Consider the following 23,941-nt stretch of genomic DNA (forward strand, 5'->3'; position numbering starts at 1 on the left):
GTGGTTCTGCTTCTGTTCTTGTTGTTTGCTTAGTTTTTGTTTTTGTTTTAGGTGTGGTTGTTAATAATTGTGAGTTTGCTGTCATTTTACTGTACATATTTTTTATCTTCTTTTTCTTAGATAAGTACCTTTAACATTTTATATAATAAGGTCTTGGTGATGGTGAACTCCTTTAGCTTGACTTTATCTGAGAAGCACTTTATCTGCCCTTCCATTCTAAATGAAAGCTTTGCTGGATAGAGCAATCTTGGATGTAGATCCTTGTCTTTCATGACTTGGAATACTTCTTTCCAGCCCCTTCTTGCCTGTAAGGTCTCTTTTGAGAAATCAGCTGACAGTCTGATGGGAACTCCTTTGTAGGTGACTGTTCCCTTACCTCTTGCTGCTTCTAGGATTCTCTCCTTTGTTTGTACCTTGGCTAATGTAATTATGATGTGCCTTGGTGTGTTCCTCCTTGGGTCCAACTTCTTTGGGACTCTCTGAGCTTCCTGGATTTCTTGGAAGTCTATTTCCTTTGCCAGAATGGGGAAGTTCTCCTTTATTATTTGTTCAAATAACTTTTCCACTTGTTCTTCCTCTTCCCCTTCTGGTACCCCTATAATTCAGATGTTGGAACATTTAAAAATGTCCTTGAGATTCCTAAGCTTCTCCTCATTTTATTGAATTCTTGTTTCTTCATTCTTTTCTGATTGGATATTTCTTTCTTCCTTCTGGTCCACACCATTGATTTGAGTCCCAGTTTCCTTCCCATCACTATTGATTCCCTGTACATTTCCCTTTATTTCACTTAGCATAGCCTTCATTTTTCCATCTAATTTACAACCAAATTCAACCAATTCTGTGAGCATCCTGATTACCAGTGCTTTGAACTGTGTATCTGATAGGTTGGCTACCTCTTTGTTGCTTAGTTGTATTTTTTTCTGGAGCTTTGATCTGTTCTTTCATTTGGGCCATTTTTTTTTTGTCTTCTTAATTACTTTTATTTTTAGAGAGAATGAAAGGGAGGGAGAATGAGAGGGAGAGAAACATCAATGTGAGAGAGAAACATCAATCAGTTGCCTCTCATACACATTCTAAACGGGACCAAACCCGCAATCCAGGCATGTGTCCTGACCCAGAATCAAACCAGCGACATTTTGCTTTGTGGGTTGATGTCCAAACAACTAAGCCACACCGGTCAGGGCAAATTTTTTATATTTTTTAATGATTAAAAAAATCAAGACTATTTCAGGATGTGAAAATTATACAAAATTTAAATTTGTGTCCAAAAATAAAGTTTTACCAGAACACGGGCACTCTTGTTCATTTATATATTGTCATTCCTGTTTTTGCTCTATAAGAGCAGAGTTATATAGTCACAACAGAGATGCAAAGCCTAAAATATTTGCTATCTGGCTCTTTTCCAAAAAAAGTTTGCTGACTAGGTAATACATCTCGTACACCTCTACTTTTTCTTTGTATGTATATGTTATTTTGGTAAAGTACAAATTCATTTAACTATGTTATTAATGTAGTGAACATTAATCATTGGAACCCTCTTACTGCATGTGGGGAATTCCCACCTGGATGTGAGTCAGGCTGGGAGAGCTGGCCTGCCCATATCGAGGCCAGAGTCTTCTTGCTCTCCCCTCCCTCGCAGCCAGGACATGGAGATGTGACTTGGAATCAGCCCCACTCTAGGGTTTTGAAGCTGGAGTGACTCACACAAAATAGGAGGAATAGAGGAGAGATCATGCTGGCCGCAGTGGAGACGACGACAGTCACCTCTGACTTCCAAGAGCAGCAGGGCCGTCAGGATGGGGGCGCCGGCAGCACTGACCTATTTCTGGCTGCACCTCAGTGGCCTCCTCACCAGACAGTCCCTAAGGTATGGTTTTGTCTTTGGTCCTGGCTGTGTAGCTTCCATGTCAACCTGGCCAGGCCAAGCTCAGGCACTAGACGAGACTGAGCCTGCATCACCCACCAACTGCAGCAGAGGTCACTAAGTATACACTTCCAGAACAGACAGTGGCTGATCCACCTTTGTATCCTCAGCACCTAGGATAGTGCCTGGTACTTAAAAAGTGCTCAGTGAGTATCTGCCGATGAGATGAGAGTACCAGTAGGCAGGTGCATGAATGGAGGAGAGCATACACTAGGGATCTCTGACTTGAATGAACTACAGCCACCTGGCAACGAGAGTTTCGTGTCTCAGGACCTCATGAAAAGGGGATGTAAAGGCAGCTGTGTTCTTCAAGCCCTATATATGGCTTCCTGAGTTTCCCAGGCCATCATGGCTCCAGTGATGAGCAATGGTCAGAACTTGGCAATTAGTGTGAATTTGACCCTGGGCTATGAACCAGCATGAGCCCGCTCTGATAATGCCTTCATATCTTAGAAGGCAGCTGGCCAGAAATGTGCATTTGCACGTGTGTGTACCATGTGGGAAAATAAGGAAAGTATGCACACCAAGTATACTGGCTCTTGCCTTGGCCTTGGATCACAGTCTGCCACAAAGTAAGGAACTTAGTGTTGGTGCCAAGAACCTTTTCTGGTAGGTTTGTAATTTAGAAAGAAGTGATACAGTGATGACTAAAAATCAGCAACATCTCATTACTCCTGCATGTATGTGTGGTAGATGACAGACTTTTAAATATCTGTAAGAGATAGACCAATGAAAACTTTCACAACAAAAAATCAGGAATCAATAGTGACATTTCCACAAAGCTAGCACTCTGATGGATAATGCCTATGGCTTCTCTGACAGCATTTTTAGTAAGCTCAGAAGAGAGGAAGAACGCGGGGGTGAAGCTGTGCTGAGACTTTCCCACAGTGCAGAGCCTTAACAGAAGCCAAGAGGGCTTAAGAGGACTTCTACAACCTGTATGTAGTATAAGAATTAGCTTTATATTTGTCCCCCACTATCATTTGAAACTTTGTTGAGAAGATATATATGATCTTCCTCTGCCAAGGGGTGAAGACTTAGGCAAACACATGGTCTGTCCATCTTCCCATTACATTTAACCCTATGATCTTGTTGCATTCAAGTACCTAGGCACAGTCCTGGCTGGTGTGGCTCGGTGGGTAGAGCACCAGCATGAACTGAAAGGTCACTATTTCAATTCCTGGTCAGGGCACATGCCTGGGCTGTGGGCAGAGCCCCAGTTGTGCATGTGTGAGATAACTGATCGGTGTTTCTCTCCTACTCTCTCTCTCTCCCTTCCCTTTTCTCTAAAAACAAATAAATAAAACATTTTAAAAAATAAATAAGAGTATCTAGTCACATCTAACTGTCAAGAATACGAACTTGGCATTAACTCTTTTGCCAGTCTGAGCTTGCTTCAGGCCTGAAACTTATAGCAGTGGGATGGAGTTCTCTGCTCTCTCTCCTTTCCTCCTATTCAGTGCCAGCAGTTCTGCCACTGCCTCAGAAGCTGGTGGAGAAACACTGGAGATAAAGCAGCTATACCTACCTGGGTGACTCTGTGTTCTGGGCATGCTGGCGATGGGAGCTGGCTTTCTCTCGGGTTGGCACTTTCATGAGCTTGCCACAGGTTCCTGCTGCGCCCCTGACCCCAGCAGCTATATCACCACCCTAGCTGCCCACTCGCTGTCCGGTCCTCAGTCCGTGGGAAGCAGGTAGTACATACAAACACCTTTCTCTGGAGGTCTCCTCTGACTCTGTTGATGGCCTGCTGGACAATGTCAGATATGCCCCCGCAGCACGATCCATAGGAAACATGCATCCCTGGCCATGAGAGAAAACTATCACCGAGTAGTTAGCTTCGCCTTTTTCTCACCCCCTAGGTTTCCTAGGCAGGAGTGGCACCAGCTCTAGCCCACTTTTGCTTTCTTTCTCAGTCCTGAGTCAGGCACCAGCTTTCTGGGTGCCCAAATCGAGGAGAACACATTTCCACACCGAGTTGTCCCCTTGAATTCCTCCTCAGCTTGTAGTGGTGGAAGAAGCCACTTCCCTACCCTTCTGCCAAAATGGGGGCTGGAATCAGCACAGCAACAGGCTTATCCAAAGAAATCTCTTCATCAATCTTCTTACCAAATCCTCTTGGTTCTCTCAAAACTTACATTCTTCAAGCAGATAAAAGGATGCAACAGCCATGAAACAAGTCCTCCTGTTTTCCCCTAGTATCCTCAATTAAATTTGAGGCAGAAGAGTTCCATGCTAGTAACTTTTATGTCAGTTACTTATTGCCGCATAACAAATCACCCCAAAACTTAGTGGTGAGAACAAATAAACATTTATTATTGCTCACAGCTTCTCTGAGTCAGAAATTCAAGAGTGGGTTAACTGGACAGTGCTGGCCCAGGGTCTTGTGAGATTCCAATAAAGACATCGGCCTGAGGAGGGCTGGAAAATCGCTTCCAACCTGGGTCACTCACGGGATCTGCAAGTCGGTGCTGGCTGTCGGTGGAAGGCTCCAGCTCCTCTCCACTGGAATTCTCCACAGGGCTGCTCCAGTGTTCCCCAGACATGGAGGCCGGATCTCCGCAGAACAAGCAACCCAAGAGGTCAGGGTGAAAGCAGCAACATCTTTTACGATCTAGCCTCAGAAATCACACAGTCACCTTTGATTCTTTATTTACTCCGTCGGCCAGCTGTGACTCAGTATGGAAGGAAACTGTACAAAGGCACAAATACCAGGAATCAAGGATCACCGGGGACCATCATGGAGGCTGCCTACCACACCCTGTTACTCAAAATGACCACTATCCCCTAAAACAAACTGAACAAAGTAAGTAAACGAGACTGTAAATGTAGATTGTTTTCATCAAAACTACTTTGGGAAATTCTTGATCTTCAGAATTACGTATGTCATCTGGCTGTCTCCACATTTGTTCCTCATCTATAAATGGGTCCAGGGCTCTCCTTGAAGGAAGGCAGGGCCTCAGCCTCATCTTAAGGGTTCTTCTTGGTTCTCAGATCCCTGATTCCACATAATAATCAGAAAATAAACCTTGGTCTTACAGTCAACATTTACATTGAATTCACAATTCAATAAACATTCAAAGGTGGCCCTGGCCACTGGGGTTCAGTTGGTTGAAGTATGTCCAGTAAAACAAGATATCACGGGTTTGACTGCTGGTCAGAGCACACACCTAGGTTGCAGGTTTGGTTCCCGGTCATCTACAAGGGACAACAGATCGATGATTCTCTCTCACGCTGATGTGTCTCTCCCTCTGTCCCTCCGTCCCTTCCCTTCTCTCTAAAATCAGTAAATATGTCCTGTTGGGGGGGGGATTAAAAAAAATTCTAAGATGTGTCATTACAAGAATCATCTTTGTTTTATTTATTTTACAGAGTAATGATTTCAATTTGGGCACAGTAAATATTTGACATGAAAAGCTGTTGTATCAGAATGGGCATCAGAAAAATAGCAACTCGTCTTACACATAACTAGAAAATATTTTTGTCTGATCATTTAAGTGTTATAAATCCTGAGAATGTTATACACTGAACAAACTAGGTACTACCTTATATTAAATCTTGCTTGAAAATCATCCTTTAAAAAATGCTTTGAGGTATAAATCACCTATGTATTAGACATGAGTCTTTTACATTTTACAAAGAGTTTAAACGAACATATCAAACAATTAAAGTTCAATGGCTCTTAAAACAGCTATTAGTCAGGTTCAAGGACACACTGTTCCACAATTTCCCGTAGGTTGGGGTTCTCCATTGCAGCTGCCACTCGTTCTTTGTCATTTATCTGCTTGTTGACTGCAAAACACATAGACAAAAGTTAGCAGAGTTGTATCAATATACGGCAACAGACCGTATTTGTCTCAGACTGTTAAAATAGAGAATTCAACTTCTTGAGAACTTAAAGCTGATTCTGGTTAATTATTCATAAGTTTTGGAAGGGAGATTTAAAGAAAAAAATATCCCCTATAATCCTATGATGCTGCCCAACTATTTTCACTCCTTTCCTTCCAGCTTTTGTCCATATACATATTTCAATGTTACACTCAGGATAAATACAATTTTGAACATTGCTCTTTTTACACCCCCAAGCCTATTCTTTAAACTACAGGGTTACTTAACACAGCAAAAGTTGTTAAGTGCTCTAAACTAATTATGAAGAAAAAAAATTAATAAAAAAAATAAAATAAATTACAAAGACTACGCTACAATGAACATCTTTAAACATATAACTTTTTTGGAAAGATTCTTCAAAGTGGGATTAATAGATCTGAGGATATGAGTGTTTTTATGGTTTGAATGATATAACTTTCCCATATTTTTTTACCAATTTATGTTCTCAACAGCAGTACGTGAGCCATCATTTTGACAGAAATACCTGGTATTATTTAAAACAAAAACCAAATGTACATATACACACATAAAACAAGAGGTGAACATAGTTCTGATTACTGTTGTAATTTGCAATTTCTTGATTTTTCCCATGTTTATTTATTAGCTCTTCTTGTGTAAATTTTTTGTTTATGTCCCTTTCTATTAATCTTCTGGGTATTTTTTTAAGCCAGTTTGCATGGATCTTCATATAATAAACCTATTGCCCCATATCGGTTGCCTATAATTTGCTAAAAACAATTCTGACAGAAGAGGTCAAAAGAGAGATGTCCATATTCTTAATGTGGGCCAACTTTTCTGGGATCCTGCTAAAATGTCACATGTAGAAACTGTATATATTCCTATATAAACCAATGCAATTTGTCCTGTTTCTTCCTCCTACAGTGCAGACTCCACAAGGGCAAGGATGTATGTATCTCAAAGGTCAAACTGTGCCCACACACAGAAAGCACTCAGTAAATACTTAGCAAATAAAAGAATCCTTTAAAAACAGTAATATTATGCTATTATAAAATCCCATAATTAAGTGGAGTTTTAAAAACATAACAAGAGTGGAGTTAGGGTACCTGAACTGTTTTAAATTAAGAGGTGGAAGCCATCCGTTTCTCGGATTTGAATAAATTTAATGCATGAGAAGTAAAATACTCTCCACGTTGGAACTGTGAAACAGGTTGTGGTCTCAGCAGTCTTCCTGACGGTACCTAGGAAGTCTCCCGCATGGACTGTCCTCTGAAAGCAGTGGGCTTCCTTCCCTCTGCATCTCTCCTCTGTGTTCGCTTTTTGTGCATCTCTTCCTGTGTGTGTTTTGAGTCACTGTCTTCCTCCATATGTCTGCCTCATTGTTGCTCTTACTCTTATTACTGTCCCTTTCTTCGCCTCCTCTGCCATTTTCCAACTTCTCAACTTACTAGTGATGAAAGCTAAGCACAACATGCACTTACATGAATTTCTCACTATTTGCCCTCTATCACTTGTAGGTAAAATTCTGTCCTGTTTTTAATGTAACGCATAGGTTATGTAGAACATTCTGTTTTTTGCTTTTCCCAAACCCCACCTCTGCTATTTTTAAGAAGCTACCGATTGACTTCTCTCTGTAGCCCTGAGGTCCTCTCTATAAAAAAGGCTCCCCACTCCCATTTTAATACATTAACCCAGAAAGACAACACCTACCCCAAGATTCCCTAAAGCTTTACTCACTAGACCTTCAATTTCAAGTACAAAGCTCTCTATCCTGCCACCAAAGAAAAGAATCAAATGTCTTCAGAGCTTTTAAGTCAAGGTTCCTAGAGCTGGACGCTCTTTATAGACATGTGTCCACGGGCCTAAACCAATCCATGCCCACAGGGCCTAACTCGGACTCCCCCAGGGTCCTACGGAGAAAATTGCTTCCATTAAATGCCTGTGTTTCCACACCTCCAGGAAGAACTCATAACTGACTGTGAACTTTTTCTGCAAAAGGCCCAACAGATACTTGGCTGGAGGAATAGCCTGGTGTCCCAGACGAAGTACTACCTGAAGTTGTTTTTAATAATGATTCGGGATTCACTTACTGTCTTCCTCTGTTGAGTGGGTTCCTTCAGAAATGTAGATTTCCAGCTAGGAAGAAAAAAATATTAAAAGGAAAACATTTAGAGCATTCCAAGATAAGGAGTGAATTGGAATGTACAGTGGATTCAAGAATCCAGGGATAAAAGTCCAAATCCTGCTTCTTCCATCAAAGACTTAGGAACAAGCCCCTCTGACTCTTCTCTAAAACAAGGGCTGAAATGAGTAGGATCTTAAGATTTGGTCATCTCGGAAAGATGTGCAGGGGCATTCCATTTTTTTTTATACAAACTAATATAATTTGATACAAATAAGATCTCATATATGTTCCATTTGCACTCTCCTGCACTCTAACTCTTCTTCCCAAATCAAGTAGCTAAACTTGCTTCGTGCCTCCCTCCCCAGGAAAGCTACATTAATAATCTAAGGGTGGCTGCTTCTATACTTTTCTCCACACCCCCATAATCAAACACATTTCTCACACACATACACACATACATACACCCCCCTCCCCCATGGATGGACATCCCTTTATTTCTTACTTTACAAAAACGGGATCATGGTATACAGTTTTCAGTATCCTCCTTTTCTCATCCACTTTCATCCCAACAAATTTACCCTCCCTCAAGTACAACACTGGTTAAGCTATCCGTCCTGGTCCTGCCACACTCACTCCCTCAGATAAGCTACCCTCTCCAAACCCAAGCGTTGAGTGAAACCCACAAAATCACCGCCAGTCTTGTGCTAAATAAGTCATGCTATATGGTAAAGACATTTTCTTTTCAGAGAACAATGTAGCATATGAACTAATTCTTATATACCTATTTACTACTGAGATAAATGTTTTTCATGAGTGAAAAAAATCACAGCATATCTATCACGACTAAGAGACTTTAGAGATCATCTAGTCTAGTCGTTTCTCTCTTTTTTTTTTTTTTTTGAGGGGTATACCACCAATAAACAAGGATTTATGTGGAAATTCCCAAACCTGCCTAAAGTGGCAGTTTCCAAGCCCTAGCCCCACCCTCCTTACCAAGCTCCAATGGCAATGAGTTGCCACCCCACCCATAACTTGAGCCATGCCAGAGAATTTGAGCATCCCCTTCCTCTAGGCTTTAGAGCCGTAGGCCCAAGCACTGGGGTGGCAGCCCTCTGGCATCCCAGGAGAGCCGCTTACACTGATTGAGGAAAGAAAATAAAGGAGGGGGCACCAAATAGGGCTCCTTGAAAACCCCCAACTTATCCCCTGCACAAAAATGTGGCTCCTGCATAGAATAGCCTGCTCCCCAAATAGTGTAAATACCTAAAAGAAAGGAAAGAGCCAGCAGCAAGGCTGGGCTACTAGACATGGCGAAGAACATTGGTTTAGAAAGGCTAGGAAAAATCCTGGCTGGTGTGTGGCTCAGTGGATTAAGTGCCGGCCTGAGAAATGAAAGGTTGCTGGTTCGATTCCCAGTCAGGGCACATGCCTGGGTTGTGGGCCAGGTTCCTAGTTGGGGGCGTGTGAGAGACAACCAATCTCTCACACAACAATGTTTCTTTCCCTCTCTGACTCCCTCCCTTCCCCTTTCCCTGGGGGGAAAAAAAAACTTAAAAAAAAAATAGAAAGGCTAGGAACAGTGTGAGCTGTGCCCCTTTTCCTTGCCCAGCTCCCCAGAGCCAGCTAGGGCATTTGCTTGTCCCAAGGGGGCATCTGTTAACAAGTAAAGCCAGTGGCCTTTCCTGTGAAACATGTCCATTACATTGTCAAAGCAAGGCCTCCAGGAGTTCTACTTGGGCCTGCCTGTAGGGGGCAGAGGCATCAGTTGTGAACCTAATTAAAGTCAACACATAAAGTAATAAGGCTTTGGGGATCAAGAAACAAGGAATTCTTTCAGTACATTTATAAAACTAAAGCTGAGAAACAGAGAAATAGAGGATGACAGGAAACACCCCACACCCCCTTCCTGATCCTATGTGTCTGCAGACTCAGATGGTGGTCTCTTCCAGGCTGAGGACGGGATGGTTCCAGGGCTGGGAGGAAAGGGAGGGATCCCTGAGCAGTCGGGGTCAGATGAATTTGCAGCATCTGTCCCTGTTCCTGCCTTTGCTGCTGCACTTTGGCAAAGACAGGCCTTCCCACTGCTTCCTGGGCCCAGGGCTGGTGGTAGAAAACAGCTCATCTCTCCTCCTTGGGATTCTCAATTACATCAGTGACAATATTGAGGTCTCAGAGCTGGAGACAAAGCCATTCCTGGATGAAGTCCTGGGGGGTGGCGCTGAAGCGGAGAATGAAAACCCTTTGGGTCTTCAGCTGGTAGATGAACTCAAAGGTTTTGTGGATCTTGACATCAACGGAAGCAACCTCCTACTGATTAGTGGTAAAGGCCAGAAAATCGCTCATCTGGGCCTTGAGTAGGTCATCCACCTCCACATTAATGTCATAACAGTCTGTCTTCTTCTGGTTGTCAGGACCCATGCTAATAACATGGTTGATGACAATGGGGTCTGGATGCAGCAGCAACCCAGCCAGCTTCATGCAAATCTCAGAGAAATGGAGTTGACCACAACTGAAGACCTGGCGGAAGTAACAGTGCAGCTGATGCACTTGTGCGCAGGCCTGTCCCTCAGCCGGCTTTATGTGGTGTAAAGCCACAGGGCCGGCATGATGGCAGCCCTATCTGTGTGTGCACTCCCAGCAGCCCCACCAATCCAGGGTCCAACTTGTACTGGGGAGGCTGATGATTCAGCATGAGCAGGAGGGTGCGCTTGATGTTGAGGTCTCCAGGCCATTTCACCTGGAAGCCATCCATCTCCTGGGTGGTGGGCATCTGACACCACTCCACCAGGTGGCTGTCAGGCTCACTGAGCTAATGGTTCCTTGTCTAGCTCAAAGACAAGGCTCTTTAAGAATGACAAAAACTTCCTCTTCTGTTTGCTAAGATCATCCAGGAGTTCCCTCCACTTGGAATGTCCAGGAAGCCACCTTGTTCCTTGCTGAGGTTCTCCCAGGTGTCCCTGCGGTTTCTACATGGTGCCCTTCTGCCTTGCTGGGACTGAACTTATTGCAAATATAGATCCATACCTTTCATTTTTTGTGTTAGATGCTTTTTGATGACTTCCTGGATCACCATCTGCTTGTGAGCAATGGCTTGGTCCAGCTCCTACTCAAAAGCCAAGAGACCCATATATACCTGAGACTCTGGGACAAGGTCCCAAATTCCCTGAGGTAGAACTTTATCTGCATGTTCCTCCTCTTGCACCCCTGTAGCTAGGGGTTAGGGCTAGGGCACAAGCAGGCATTTTCAGGAATGGGTCCATCACGGTGGGTGGCATTCCAGGTCAAAGAGTAGTTGTGCCAAACGGAGCCCACAGGGGTCCCACCTGCAAGCCAGCCATGGGTATCCAGCTTCCTGGTGACATGCCAGGCTGCTGGGAAACGGGGTGACAGGAGGTGGCTCTGGGGTCCCCACACCTCCAGCTGGCCCTGGGCCCCGAGCGCCAGTCCAGGCAGCAGGCCAGGTCCAGCTGTCAGAGGCGGCACACCCTAGTCCAGTCTTTTGAAAGATGAAACATCATATAAATTCCTGTAGCTGCATAATGCTAACTCTTACTCTAGACAACGAAATAACAGAGTAATAGATATGAAATCTCCATACTCATTTCCTTTGGTTTACAATTATACATGACTCATTATTCTGAAAAATGGTATGTAAAGAAGAGTCAAGCATTTACCCTGCTATTTCTATATGGACTATACTTCAGGGTAACCAAGCGGTTGGTTTGGTACCTTGCAAGCATAAAAGATTCTACACTTGAGAAGTTTCTTGTAGCCCTTCGTAAGTGGATCTTACTTGGTTTTAAGTTTTTTGCACATGAAAAAATGCTCAACATTAGCCATTAGCCATTAGCCATTAGAGATATATGCAAATCAACACCTCAGTGAGATATCACTTTAATGCAGTAGGACAGCTGTAATGAAAAAGAGAAGCGCTGGCGAGGGTGTGGGAAATCAGAACTTGCATTCAACGCTGGGAAATGCAAAACGGGGGAACAGCTGTGGGAAACAGCCTGGCAGTTCCGCAGAAGGTTAAACACAGGTGGGAACTACTCAAATGACCATCACCTGACAAACGGATAAATAAAATACGGTATATCCACACAACGGAACAGCATAAGGCCATAAATAGGAAAGAAATACTGATACATATTACAACATGGATAAATTGTGAAAATATTATTCTATGAGAAAGAAGCTGGTCTTAAGCCATTAAAACAAAATGTCCAGACTAGGCAAATCCATAGAGACGAAAAGTAGATTAGTGTTTGCCCAGGGATGGAGGAGGGTTTGGAGAAGAGGGGAGTGACTGTTTGATAATGGGATTTCTTTTTGGGATGATGAAAATGTTCCAAAATCAATAGTAGTGGCAGCCATGGCCCTGCCAGGGCCCGAACTCCAGCATCAGACAGTAGCAGCAGCAGCAGCAGCAGTGAGGGGGTGTGCCAGACTGGGCCCACAGACAGAAGTCATTAGGGTAGAATTAAAGCTAGATGTCCAGTCAAGATGGTGGCATGGGTAAAAATGGCTCACATCCACACTCAACCACAGCAAAATTAAATTATAGAGCAACCATTACTCAGAACTATCAGAAATCAAGTTGAATGGAAGTCTGACACCTATGAAATGAAATAAACCACACCTATCCAGACTGGTAGGAGCGGTAGAGACACAGAATGGGATGGTCTCATATCCACATGTGGTGGATAACTATTTGAGACCGAGGTCTTGGGAGCAAGGACCCCCAGACCTGGGTTCCAGTGCCAAGAAGATAAGTCCCCACAACTTCTGGCTGCAAAGACCAGTGGGGGATTGAGTCAGTGAAAGAAACTGTGGAGTCCCAAGCAATTCCCCTGATGGAACCCACACACAGACTTACTCAGACTCACTCCCTCTGAGCTCTAGCACCAGGGTGGCAGCCTGACAGGCACCAGTGGCACACAGGGAGGAAATGAAATGTCTGGTATCAAGGCAAGAACTGCAGGGCAATTTTCTCCCAGACAGAAAGGCAGGAAGCGGCCATTCTCCCTTTTCTGAGCCCTCCCCCCACAGAGCCACAGAAACAGCAGGGTGGTGCCATATCTGAGACTCCATCGACTTGGCTAAAACTGTTTGCTCCGCCTCGGAGATTCCCTGAGACTACAACTACCCAACTTACGAGTCCACCCAAACTGTTAACCATGACTTATCCTTATGAATGGCAGGTCTTGGTTCATGCTTCACAACTTCCTAAGTCCTCTCAAACAAGCAACGGCTGGCCTCACTGAGCCCCAAGAGCCCCCACACCTCTTGCTAAGTGGCCCCAGGCCTGTCATTAGCAGCAGCCAGCCAGGATTCACAGCTTGGTTTCACCTGGGAATCTCCAAGCTCAGCACAAGTAGCAGCCATCTCAGATTGCTTTATAGTTCAGGCAGGTTGGCCGGGGCAAAACACAGATGGGAGCTCACCTTGGCCTGCACCACCCAGGAAACCCCAGAGCCTCTGCACCCAGTGGACAGCTACAGATCACACTGGAGCACCACGACCCTGCCTCTGCACAGCTGATCCTCTACAAAGGGCAAAGTATGATGGTGAATGGTCACAGCCAATCCTTGCTGCTGACTGGCCTGGGTAAATCCCTCCAATTGACCTGCCAACAGCAACCGAGGCTTGACTACAATAGAAGGGTGTGCTCAGCCTACACAAAGGGTGCACCTCCAGTACACCCAGTGATAGGGGAAGCTGTGCCACTGGACCCTACAGGACACCTACTACATTAGGCCACATTATCAAGACAGGGAGTCATAGCAGTTCTACCTAATACACAGAAACAAACACAGGGAGGCAGCCAAAATGAGGAAACAAAGAAGCATGGCCCAAATAAAAGAACAGATAAAAACTCCAGAAAAAGAACTAAACAAAATGGAGATAAGCAATCTGTCAGATGCAGAGTTAGTTACAAGGATGCTGAAGGAACTTAGTGAGGACCCCAGCAGCATAAAAAAGATCCAGTCTACACTCCATCAGAGGCTACACTCATTGAAATAAAAAACAATTTACAGGGAAACAACAGTAGAGTGGGTGAAGCCAATAATCAAATCAATGATTTGGAACATAAATAAGTAAGCAAAACACAACCAAACAGAAGAAGAAGAATTAGAAAGAATCCAAAAAAATGAGGACAGTGTAAGCAACCTCTGGGACAACTTCAAGCATTCAAAATTCACAAGATAGTGGGACAGAAGGCGAAGAGAAAGAGCAAGAAATTGGAAATCTATATTTGAAATAATAATGAAAGAAAAGTTTCCTAATTTAGTGAAGGAAATAGACATGCCTGTTCAGGAAGCACAGAGTCCCAAACAAGGTGGATGCCTGCCAAGATGAAACAGAGATCTGATTAGATCACTGAGGAGGGGTGGGGAGGGGCGTGGGAGCAGGTTGCCCGAGGCGATGGTAAACAGTCTACGGTGGGACTCTGCTGGTATGGCCCAGAAGCTGAATGTCTCTAGAGAGAATGGAATTAGGGGCTGAAAATTTAAAATAAAAACAGAGCAGAGATGGGTTCTTGGGCTCCTCTTCCTCAAAGATGCCTGGATGATCATCTGCAGCTGCCTGCGTTTCCCAAAGGATGGTATTTTGGATGGATTTTGGATGGGAGAAGAAACTCCAGGCATAGCCTAGGATCAGGCTGGCCTGGCAGAGGGCGGCAGGGTTATTCTTCTCTGCTGTTCTAGAGGGCATGGGCTCTGAGGCAGAAACCTGCCACTCTTCCAAAATTGTGTAGCTTTTGTATCTTATGTTGCTTTGTTTGTAAACTAATCGTATAGGTGATAATTACAAACTAACAGGGGAATGATAGGAGAACAGAGTAATTAAAGCTGTTAATTAAAGAGTTAAAGAGTTTAGCCTTAATTGATAGGCTTAAGTGATTAAAGCTGTAAGTGACTAATGTATGTGGAAAGCTATTATTCCAAAATCATGTTGCTTTTGAATAAAGATTCCTTTCCTTCACACCAAACCTTTTTCTCTGGAATTTTTCCCAGAGGGTGGTGGCGGGCAGCAGGACTTTACTTGCTGTTTGGTAACAGAGACACATCATAATTAAAACGCCAATGGTTAAAGATAAAAGCACCAAGAGAAAGCAGTTAGTTACCAACATGGGAGCTCCATAAGGCTGTCAGCTGATTTCTGGAAAGACATTTTGCAGGCTAGGAGGGATGGGCAAGAAATATTCAAAGTCAGGAAAAGGAGGGACCTACAGCCAAGGTTGCTTCACCCAGCAAAGATACCATTTAGAATCAAAGGCAGATAAAGAGCTTCCCAGATAAGAAAAAACTAAAGGAGTTCATCATCACCCAACAATTATGTGAAATGATAAAAGGATTTATTTAAGCAAAAGAAGATAAAAACTATCAACAATAAAATGACAATAAATATGTATCTATCAACAAGTGACTCTAAAAAACAAACTAAGCAAACAAGAACAGAGACAGAATCGTGGATACAGAGAGCATTTGACGGTTGCCAGATGGGAAGGGGGTATGAGAGAATGGGTGAGGAGGTGGGGGGATTAAGAAGTACAAACAGGTAGTTCCAGAATAGCCATGGGGATGTAGAGTACAGTATAGGAAATATAGCAGCCAAAGAATCTACATGATGACCCATGGACATGAAAAATGGTGTGGGAATTGCCGAGGGCGTGAGGTGTGCTGGGTCGAGGCGGGGGGGGAAGGGAGAAAAATCAGAACTGTAACAGTATAATCAATAAAACATAATTTAAAACAAAATTAATAATAGTGATTTTGCACAATGCAGTGAATATACTAAAAACTATTAAATTGTACACTTTGAATAAGAGAATTATATAATTTCTATTAAATCTCAACAAAACTGTTCTAAACAAAAAACATTTTCCTTACCTTATGTTTAAATGGTAAACATCGCTGAAGTTTTACTCTTAAGCACAGTCCTGTGAAGGAAAAAGAAGCCCCAATTATCCCTTTTTATTGGTTCTTGAACAGCATACAGCTGTGTCCAGGCATCTCCATATAATACAGGAGCTGAAAACAGCTTTGGCTCAATCCATTATAGGTCTCCTTTGGGCCTCACACCATGGTAGCAACTTTAATACAGACATAGCCTGACAGCCCTGGCTAGAGTCGCTCAGTGGATTGAGCGCTGGTCACCAGTTTGATTCCCAGTCAGAGCACATGTTTGGGTTGCAGGCCAGTTTCCTGGTTGAGGGGCATGCGAAAGGCAATCAACTGATGTTTCTCTCCCTTCCTCTCTCCCTTCCCCTCTCTCTGAAAAGAAATAAAATCTTTGCCCTGGCTGGTATGGCCCAGTGGATTGAGGGCCAGCCTGGGAACCAAAGGGTTGCTGGTTCGATTCCTGGTCAGGGCCCACATCTGGGTTGTAGACCAGGTTCCCACTGGTGTTTCTCTCCCTCTCTTTCTTCTTCCTTTCTCCTCTCTAAAAATAAATAAAATCTCTAAAAAAAAAAGAGAGAAAAAGATTAAGTAACTTGCTTAAGGCCACAAAATGGCAGGCCTGATGGACCTGAAATTTTAGTCTAGCGCACTCAGTCTTTTATGACAACTGATTTTCATTTTCTCTTTATGCTTTTGTAGTCTCAAAATTATTGCCAAACATGTTACTTTTAAAATTGAAAAAACACAAAATAAATGTTATGTTGGAAAAATTTACTTGCAATAGGTTCTTAGAATAATGAACCATCTATTTAAGCGTTCTTATAAATCAAAATATTTTAATTTTTTAAAAGACTTTATTTATTTACTTTTAGAGAGGGGGGAGGGAGGAAGAAAGAGAGGGAGAGAAACATTGATGTGTGAAATACGTCGATTGGTTGCCTCTTGCATGCTCCAACTAGGGACCTGGCCCACAACCCAGGCCTGTGCCCTGACTGGGAATCGAACCTGTCACCTTTCAGTTCGCAGGCTGGCACTCAACCCACTGAGCCACACGAACCAGGGCTCAAAATAATTTAAGACACCTCCTTCGTATCAGGATAGCAGGAGTACTTTCAATATCTGTTGATTCAGAATTTGTCCAATGACAAAAAATAAATATGAGTTCAACAATGCTTTTTCTACTATTGGAATTTTAATAACCATAGTAGTATCTATGGTTTAATGGTTCTTCAAGATAAGATATAGCCCATAGGCTGGAAGCCAGTAATAGAGGAATCCCAGGTCAACAAGAGAGAAGAGAAACATACAAATCACAATAGTGGGAACAATAATAAAATATTTACGTGTTCAACCCATTTTATAAACTTGTCTTTTTTTAAGTAGGCAATATATTCCCATGGTTCAAAAACTTAAAAATATAGAGAGGGGCAAAAGTAGGTTTACAGTTGTTCATATACAATAATTAATAAACAATAATGCAAAAATAAAGTCTGTGTTTCGAGTACTCACCACTGTAAACCTACTTTTGCCCCATCTTGTATAAAAAGATACACGTTCAAGCCTCCCTTCCGTCCTGTCCTCCATCTGACCAGTTCCTACTGCCACTGCTACCCGTCCCCAAACACAGCTACTCATTTTCTTAGGCATTCTTTATGCACATGTGATCAAATACAAATGCACATTTCTGCCTCTTTTACACAGTGTAACAACATTATAACTGCTTTTACCTCCTAACAGTATTAAAGAGATGTTCCTATGAAAGCACATGGAGAGCATGTCTACTCTTTTTTATTGCTGCATAGTATTCCAGTGTTAACAAACACACTATCACCAATTATTTACTCAATCTGCTACTGATGACCAGATTTGGTTTGAAATAAAATTCCTTTATCTTCTTTACAGCATATATAATAGGTAGACACCTATACACATCTATTGCATATCTTACTGCTAACTAACCTAAGACATTGGAAATGCAGCCTCTCCAACAGAAAATCACTTCAAAAAATGCCCTCTCACCAGGATGTCTGCCCAAACTACACAGATGCATCTCCTTAAAAGGAGAAGACAGTGATGGCAGTAGTGCTAGTCTGACAGTGTCCATTTCAAGCTCCAAAACTAAGAGATGGCACACACCCACTCTCCACTAGCTGTACGCATGCACACCTAAGAGAAGAAACACATTTGGAGTCAGGTGGTCTGGGTTTGTCTCAGCTGCACCACTTCTTGGCTATATGATCCTGAGCTTAAACTCTCTGAACCTCTGACGCTTCAACTATAAAACGAAGATGACACAACATTAACTCTCTCGTAGGCTAACTGTGAGGACTACAGAAGACGGACACAGTCGTCCCTCAGTGTCCACAGGCGGCTGGCTCCAGGGCCCCTCCAGCACACCAAAATCCGCAGATGTTCACATCCCTTATATCAAATGCCCTGGTGTTTGCATATAACCTATGCACACCCTCCTGTTTACTTTAAATCATCTCTAGACTACTTATAATACCTGATACAATGTAAATGCTATGTAAATAGTTGTTCTACTGTATTGTTTAGGGAAAAATGACAAGAAAAAATGTCTACATATTGAGTACTGATGCAACCATCTTAGGCCTAGCTATGCAGTACATCTCAGAAAAACGTCACCTTTTCTTTCCCAAATGTTTTTGATCCCTGGTTAGATGGACCCGCCATTGCAGAACCTACAGATATGAGCTGAGTGTACACGAAAATACTCTGTAAACCACAAAGTTGTGATACATGATGCCAACTGCTATTTTGGGTCAGTATCAGCTAGAATAACTTAGAATTAAACATATAATTGTACATAAAACCTTACCAATAAGAGTCGCCAAAGAGCAATGAGGTACTGTTGGTGTGAACCTGATAATAACCAAATAGTCCTCTTCATTTATCTCCTGAACCTCCACACAACTTTCCGTTACCACCTCCAGTTCCTCCAGAGTATTGGGCTTCTCTGGGTCCCGGATAGTTCGAATCAAATCTGAAGAATCAAAACAGGCATGGTAAAAACACGAATATTCTAAATACGATGATTTTGCCAGTCCTAATCCAAACGCACATTCTTCTTTGTATTTAAGCAAAGACTAGAGAAACTCACCAGATTTCTCACAAGAATTTCCACTACCAGTTTCCTTTTGAGAAAACTGTTTTCTTGGATTATTATTAGATGATATCCAGTGTCTTGGATTCAACATTGCAGAGAGGGTGTAAGAGCTAGAAGCTCATGAGGAAGAACCAACTTTTAGCTTAGGGGAATGTAATATCGGGACTCATGAAAGTGAAATCTGAATCAGGCCTTTAAGAAGGGGTCACATTTTAATATTCAACACTGAAGGTGAAAGAAAGTAAAGAACCAGAAATTTAGTTTGCCTGGAACCCAACATAAATGAAGGCGATGTAAGAGTTTGGGCCAAGCCACCAAGGCACAGGATGTCCTCAAGAGGTTTTGAACAAGGGAGTGACATGGCCACCGTTACACTGTCAACTGGTAACTCACCCACCAGCCGACAGACACAGAACTAAAGAGCAGAGCCAGGGAGACCAGCTGAAAAAGCTGGGCCTAAAACAGGCACCTAATAACGATAACAGAGAGAGACAGAGGGAGAAGTAATTTCTGAGGCACAATCAACAAAATTTGACAACTACTTAAAAGTAAAAGAGAAGGAAAGGGAAAAAAGGAATGTGACTCAGATTTTAAATGTGTCTGGGAGGACACTGATAGCATTAACATAACAGAACACAGGAACGAATCTGAGTGGGGACTATGGCAAATGACTTTAACTGTATACATAATGATTTTGCTGAAGGAACAAACCAATGGTACATTCCAGCAAACAATGAACCACGACATAAGGTTAAGAGAGCACCAAGGCTAGAGTAGTTGTTGAACCTATGAGACCCACAAAGAAGACTGAGGAGAACAGTTTTCAACCTTTGCTGAACAACAAAATCACCAGGAAACCTTCAGAAAACAAAAAGTGGGACTTCTGGTCAAGATGGCAACGTAGGTAAACACCGTTCGCCTCCTCACACAACCACATCAAAATTACAACTAAACTATAGAACCACCGTAATTCAGAAACATCAAAAGTAGAGCTGAATGGAAGTCCTACCACTACAGAATCAAAGAAGTAACCACATTAAGACTGGTAGGGGGTGGAGACGCAGAACAGGCTGTCCCCACACCCATGTGTGGCAGATAAAAATTGGGAGAGATATCGCAGGAGTAAAGGGTCCCAGCCCCATTCCAGGCCCCCAGCCCAGGGTTCCAGGACCAGGAAGATAAGTCTCCATAACTCCTTGCTGTGAAAACCAGTGAGGATTGAGGCTCTCTAAGACAGAAACTGCTAGAGTCTCAGGCAGTTCCTCTTAAAAGGCCCATGCACAGACTTACTCAGACTCACTCCATCTGAGCTCCAGCGTGGGGGGCAGCAAATTGAAAGGCATCAGAGACATACTGGGAGGAACTGAAGTGTCCAGCATTAGGACGAGAGCTGCGGGGGCAGGAGGCAGCTTTCTCCCAGACAGAAGTGCTGGCAGAAGCCATTGTCCCTTTTCTGAGTCCTCCCCCAGAGAGCCACAGAACCTTCAGGGCCACATCTGAGATTCCATCAGCCTGGCTCACTCTGTTTTCCCCACAGTGGTGATACTCCCTGCCCCACCCAAGTTGTTGTCATTGACATTTCCACATGAATGGCTTGTTTTGGCCCATGCTTGAGATTTCCCTAACTTCTCTCAGCAAGCAGCATGTCTTCAGTGAGCCCTATACCTCTCGCTAAGTTGCCCCAGGCCCAGTAGCAGCAGCACTAGTCCTTGGCCTGCTTGGGCACCTCCAGGCCCAGCACATGTAGCAGCCATCTGCAAAATGCTTTGTAGCTTGTGCTGTGTGACCCTGGAGAGAACACAGGCAGTGGCTGACCTTGGATGCACCAACAGCAATCAAGGCTCAACTACCACAAGAGAGTGTACACAGCCCACATGGTGGGTGCACTTTGATTTACCCAACTTGGGTAAAAGGGGAGGCTATGCCACTGGACCCTACAGAACACCTACTACATTAGGCTGCTCTACCAAACCTGGAGACATAGTTCTACCTAATACAGAGAAACAAATACAGGGAGGACGTCAAAATGAGGAGACAAGAAACATGGTCCAAATGGAAGAACAGATCAAAACCCCAGAAAAAGAGCTAAGCAAAATGGAGAAAAGCAAGCTACCAGATGCAGAATTCAAAACACTGGTTATAATGATGCTCAAGGAACTTGGAGAGGACTCTAGCACTAGAGGTAAACTAGATCACCTCCAAAGGTCTTTCCCATCCCTGGCTTTCTTCTCCTGGCCTATAATCCTTACTTGTGTTACATTTGTATTCTTGAGGTTATGTCTTTCTTTCTCAGTTAGCAGAAACCTCTGAACGTTAGTTAGATCCTCCTTTTCAGTTTGCAAAAACAGTACTCTCTGGTGTGACTCAGTGGGCTGAGGACCAGCCTGAAAACTCAAAGGTCTGGTGTTCCATTCCCCATCAGAGCACCTGCCTGGGTAGGAAGCCAGGCCCCTCATTGAGGGTGTTCGAGAGGCTAACAATCAACGTTTCTCTCACACACTGATGTCTCTGTTCCTCTCTTTTTCCCTCCCTTCCCTTCTCTCTAAAAAATAAATAAAATCTTAAAAAAAAAAAAAGCAATCCTAAAAGGACAGTCATAAGGTAACTGTCAAGAGGGAGAAAATGCTCTAAGTTTGGAATCAGGAGACATGGATTTTAGTTTTTTCCTTACTGGCAGTGTGACATCCAGCTAGTTGTGTAACCATTCTAAACTTTTGTTTCCTCGTCTGTACAATGAAGATGGTCCCAGGGGTTAAAAAGAGCATTGTGGTGGTGATGCGCGCGTGTGTGTATGTCTGTCTGTCTGTTTTTGTTTTTTTGCACTCCGGGGTTGGCTGTGTTAAGGAACTATAAGTTCGAGGGCCGGCTATGAGGAGGCTATCTCATCCTCTTCTCTTAGGGACCCTGCCTATTGCTTTTGCAGTAGAAGAAAGTGGCTGTGACCTTGGGCCAGTCCCCGACTCGACAGTCACTACAGCAGTGCCCTGAACAGTGACAGGAGGAGCGCGTGTCCAGGGATAGAAAAAAAAAAAAAAAAAGAGGCTCAAGTAATGCAACCAGGTCAGCTTTGCTTCCTAACCTAATCAAGAACCTTAGGCGCCAGCTCCGCCACTAGGACGTGGGGCAGACAAGGAAAACGAAGCGTTTAAAACTTCCAGACCTGACTCAGCCCAGTTTTAGGAAAAACCCGGTCCTACCGAGTCTCACAGTGCCGCGTGACTTAAGACCCCAAAGAAAACGCTTCCCACGCTCCCGACGAGATCCAGCAAAAACCAGAGTTGCCACTCCCAGCTCTCGATCGAGAACTTCGTTACCCACGGCCTCCACGTATAACGCCAAATACTACCCTAAGTAAAATTAATTACCATAAACCTCTAGCGCTTTCTCTTCCATGATCCGGGGCTGCCGGGCAGTTCCCCGCTCAAAGAGGCCGGAGAGCCACAGGACTCTGCTCAACGTCCAGGAGAGCAGCCCAGACACCCGCTCCATCCTCGCGCTCCGCCATCCCTGGCGACTGTCCCACCCGAGCCACCGTCTTACAGTAGCTGGCCCCGCGATTTATCAACTTCCTGGTCTTCGAAGGGGCCAAGACAAGGCTGAAAGTTCGGGGGAGCAGAGAATAGGCGAATCTGGACGCAGTAGCGCGGAGAACCCAGGGAAGGGCGCTGCAAGGACCACAAACCCCAGCATGCTTTGCTCGGTTTCCTCGGGACTGGTGTTAAAAAAATATATATATATTTGCTCGCTGCACGTGAGGCGCGTTGCCTAGTGGGTCGTATGGGACGTTTTCTTCGGAAGACAACTGTATTCTGGGACTTGTAGTCTTCCCTGGCGAAGGGAGGTGGGTGGGATGTAACGGTCTATTATTCACCACCGATTGCCTCACTCAACGCCCTCTGTAAACTAAAGATGAATCTTGAAGAGGTAGGGAAAAACAGACCTTGATTTCTCATCCTAGAGGAGCTTGTGCACGAGGACTCCTGTTATTTCTCCGAGAGAAGCTTCCACCCAAAGTTTTTACTTCCTTAGTTAGGCCGGAAGTGAGTTTTCGTTGCCGTAAAATGGGATGTCTTGGGAGACCTGGAAAGGATGATTAGGCGTGGCTGGGGGAAGGGAGGGCCTTTTGGTTTTCTTGTCTCGTAGGGGTTTAGGCCAGCACAATTCCCCACTACAGGCTGAGTATTACTGCCAATCGCCTTCAAAGACAATTTAAAAGGAGAGCTTTCCCTGTGTCCACTGCATCCAATAGTGACATTGGAGATCATCATCCTAAAAAGAATGCCGTAAGTCCCCTGGTGTTTCATTGCTGTCATGAATCCCAGTAACACAATTGACGATATTAATTTTGTTCATTCATCCCTCCAATCAGATCGCAAACATTTACAGGGTATTTAATTTGCCGGACTTGATCTATAGGCACCAAGGATAGGACAGGATTCCTGGCTTCAAGCAGCTAACATCTGTGAGGGAGCCAACCCCTGTTGTTGAGGAATTTGCAGTTAGAAACAAACTAAACCTTTGTCAAAGGCGATGCCAAGTTTTTTCTAACCTCTACTGAAAAGAAAGTCAGGATTATCTTTCAGAATTATCTCCTGATAAACTATCCCATTTATTTTATCTATCTGATTTAAACTTTAGGCTCACCAGACAACCTGTGAATAGTTTAGGTCCCAGGAAAATTTTCTTTAGAGTGTAATAATCTCCCCGCCTTCTGTTCCACTTCACTTACTCCACAGCGATTGAGGTGATCCTTGCAACCAAATTTAGAGCACTGAGGTTTCACTTCCTGTGTGAGGCCTCCAGACTTTAACAAATAGAATTGATACTCTCTTTTACTGTGCTGGCGCAGCAAAGTATAGCACTGAACATGTTAATTTACATGCCTATCTCCCTCAAGCGCCTAGAGGGCCAGGAGCTTCTTTATATTTCGGATGAATAGCAGGGCGCCAGGCACACAGTAGTAGATGCTCAACATATATTTCTTGAGTGAATTAACTAATGTTCAAAGAAGC

At 43.7% G+C, this 23,941-nt stretch overlaps 2 protein-coding genes and 1 pseudogene across 4 annotated transcripts in view; 1 reads left to right on the forward strand and 2 right to left on the reverse strand.

The window, feature by feature from the left end:
* Positions 1-5,256: 5,256 nt before the first annotated feature.
* On the reverse strand, positions 5,257-22,924 carry CIAO2A (cytosolic iron-sulfur assembly component 2A). Of its 3 annotated transcripts, none has more exons than XM_036009087.1 (5): positions 22,801-22,924; positions 18,642-18,806; positions 15,791-15,840; positions 7,861-7,906; positions 5,257-5,716 (listed from the first exon to the last, which is right to left on the reverse strand). In XM_036009087.1, the coding sequence occupies exons 1-5, from the start codon at positions 22,880-22,882 to the stop codon at positions 5,619-5,621; spliced, it is 441 nt and encodes a 146-aa protein (XP_035864980.1). In that variant the 5' UTR covers positions 22,883-22,924; the 3' UTR covers positions 5,257-5,618. The 3 variants fall into 3 exon arrangements, with proteins under 3 accessions (XP_035864980.1, XP_028363706.1, XP_028363707.1); XM_028507905.2 differs by lacking the exon at positions 22,801-22,924 and adding an exon at positions 22,295-22,612; XM_028507906.2 differs by lacking the exons at positions 7,861-7,906; positions 22,801-22,924 and adding an exon at positions 22,295-22,616 and having other exon boundaries at positions 5,496-5,716.
* LOC114491503 lies at positions 9,416-12,649 on the reverse strand (annotated as a pseudogene).
* Positions 22,824-23,941, forward strand: part of SNX1 (sorting nexin 1) — a 37,300-nt gene continuing 36,182 nt past the window's right edge. Inside the window, exon 1 of the mRNA XM_036009081.1 lies at positions 22,824-22,853. Within this exon, the coding sequence (XP_035864974.1) occupies positions 22,839-22,853 (15 nt within the window). The 5' untranslated portion in view covers positions 22,824-22,838. The remainder of the gene's footprint in view (positions 22,854-23,941) is intronic.

The sequence above is a fragment of the Phyllostomus discolor genome, chromosome 1 (genome assembly GCF_004126475.2).
Source record: "Phyllostomus discolor isolate MPI-MPIP mPhyDis1 chromosome 1, mPhyDis1.pri.v3, whole genome shotgun sequence".
Taxonomy (NCBI): domain Eukaryota; kingdom Metazoa; phylum Chordata; class Mammalia; order Chiroptera; family Phyllostomidae; genus Phyllostomus; species Phyllostomus discolor.

Coding starts and splice junctions, on each gene's coding strand:
- CIAO2A (XM_028507905.2), bottom strand. CDS start 22,418: ATGGAGCGGGTGTCTGGGCTGCTCTCCTGGACGTTGAGCAGAGTCCTG. Junction 15,841..18,641: donor CTCTTTGGCGACTCTTATTG/GTAAGGTTTTAT, acceptor TTTCCTTCACAG/GACTGTGCTTAAGAGTAAAA. Junction 7,907..15,790: donor GTTTACCATTTAAACATAAG/GTAAGGAAAATG, acceptor TTTTCTTCCTAG/CTGGAAATCTACATTTCTGA.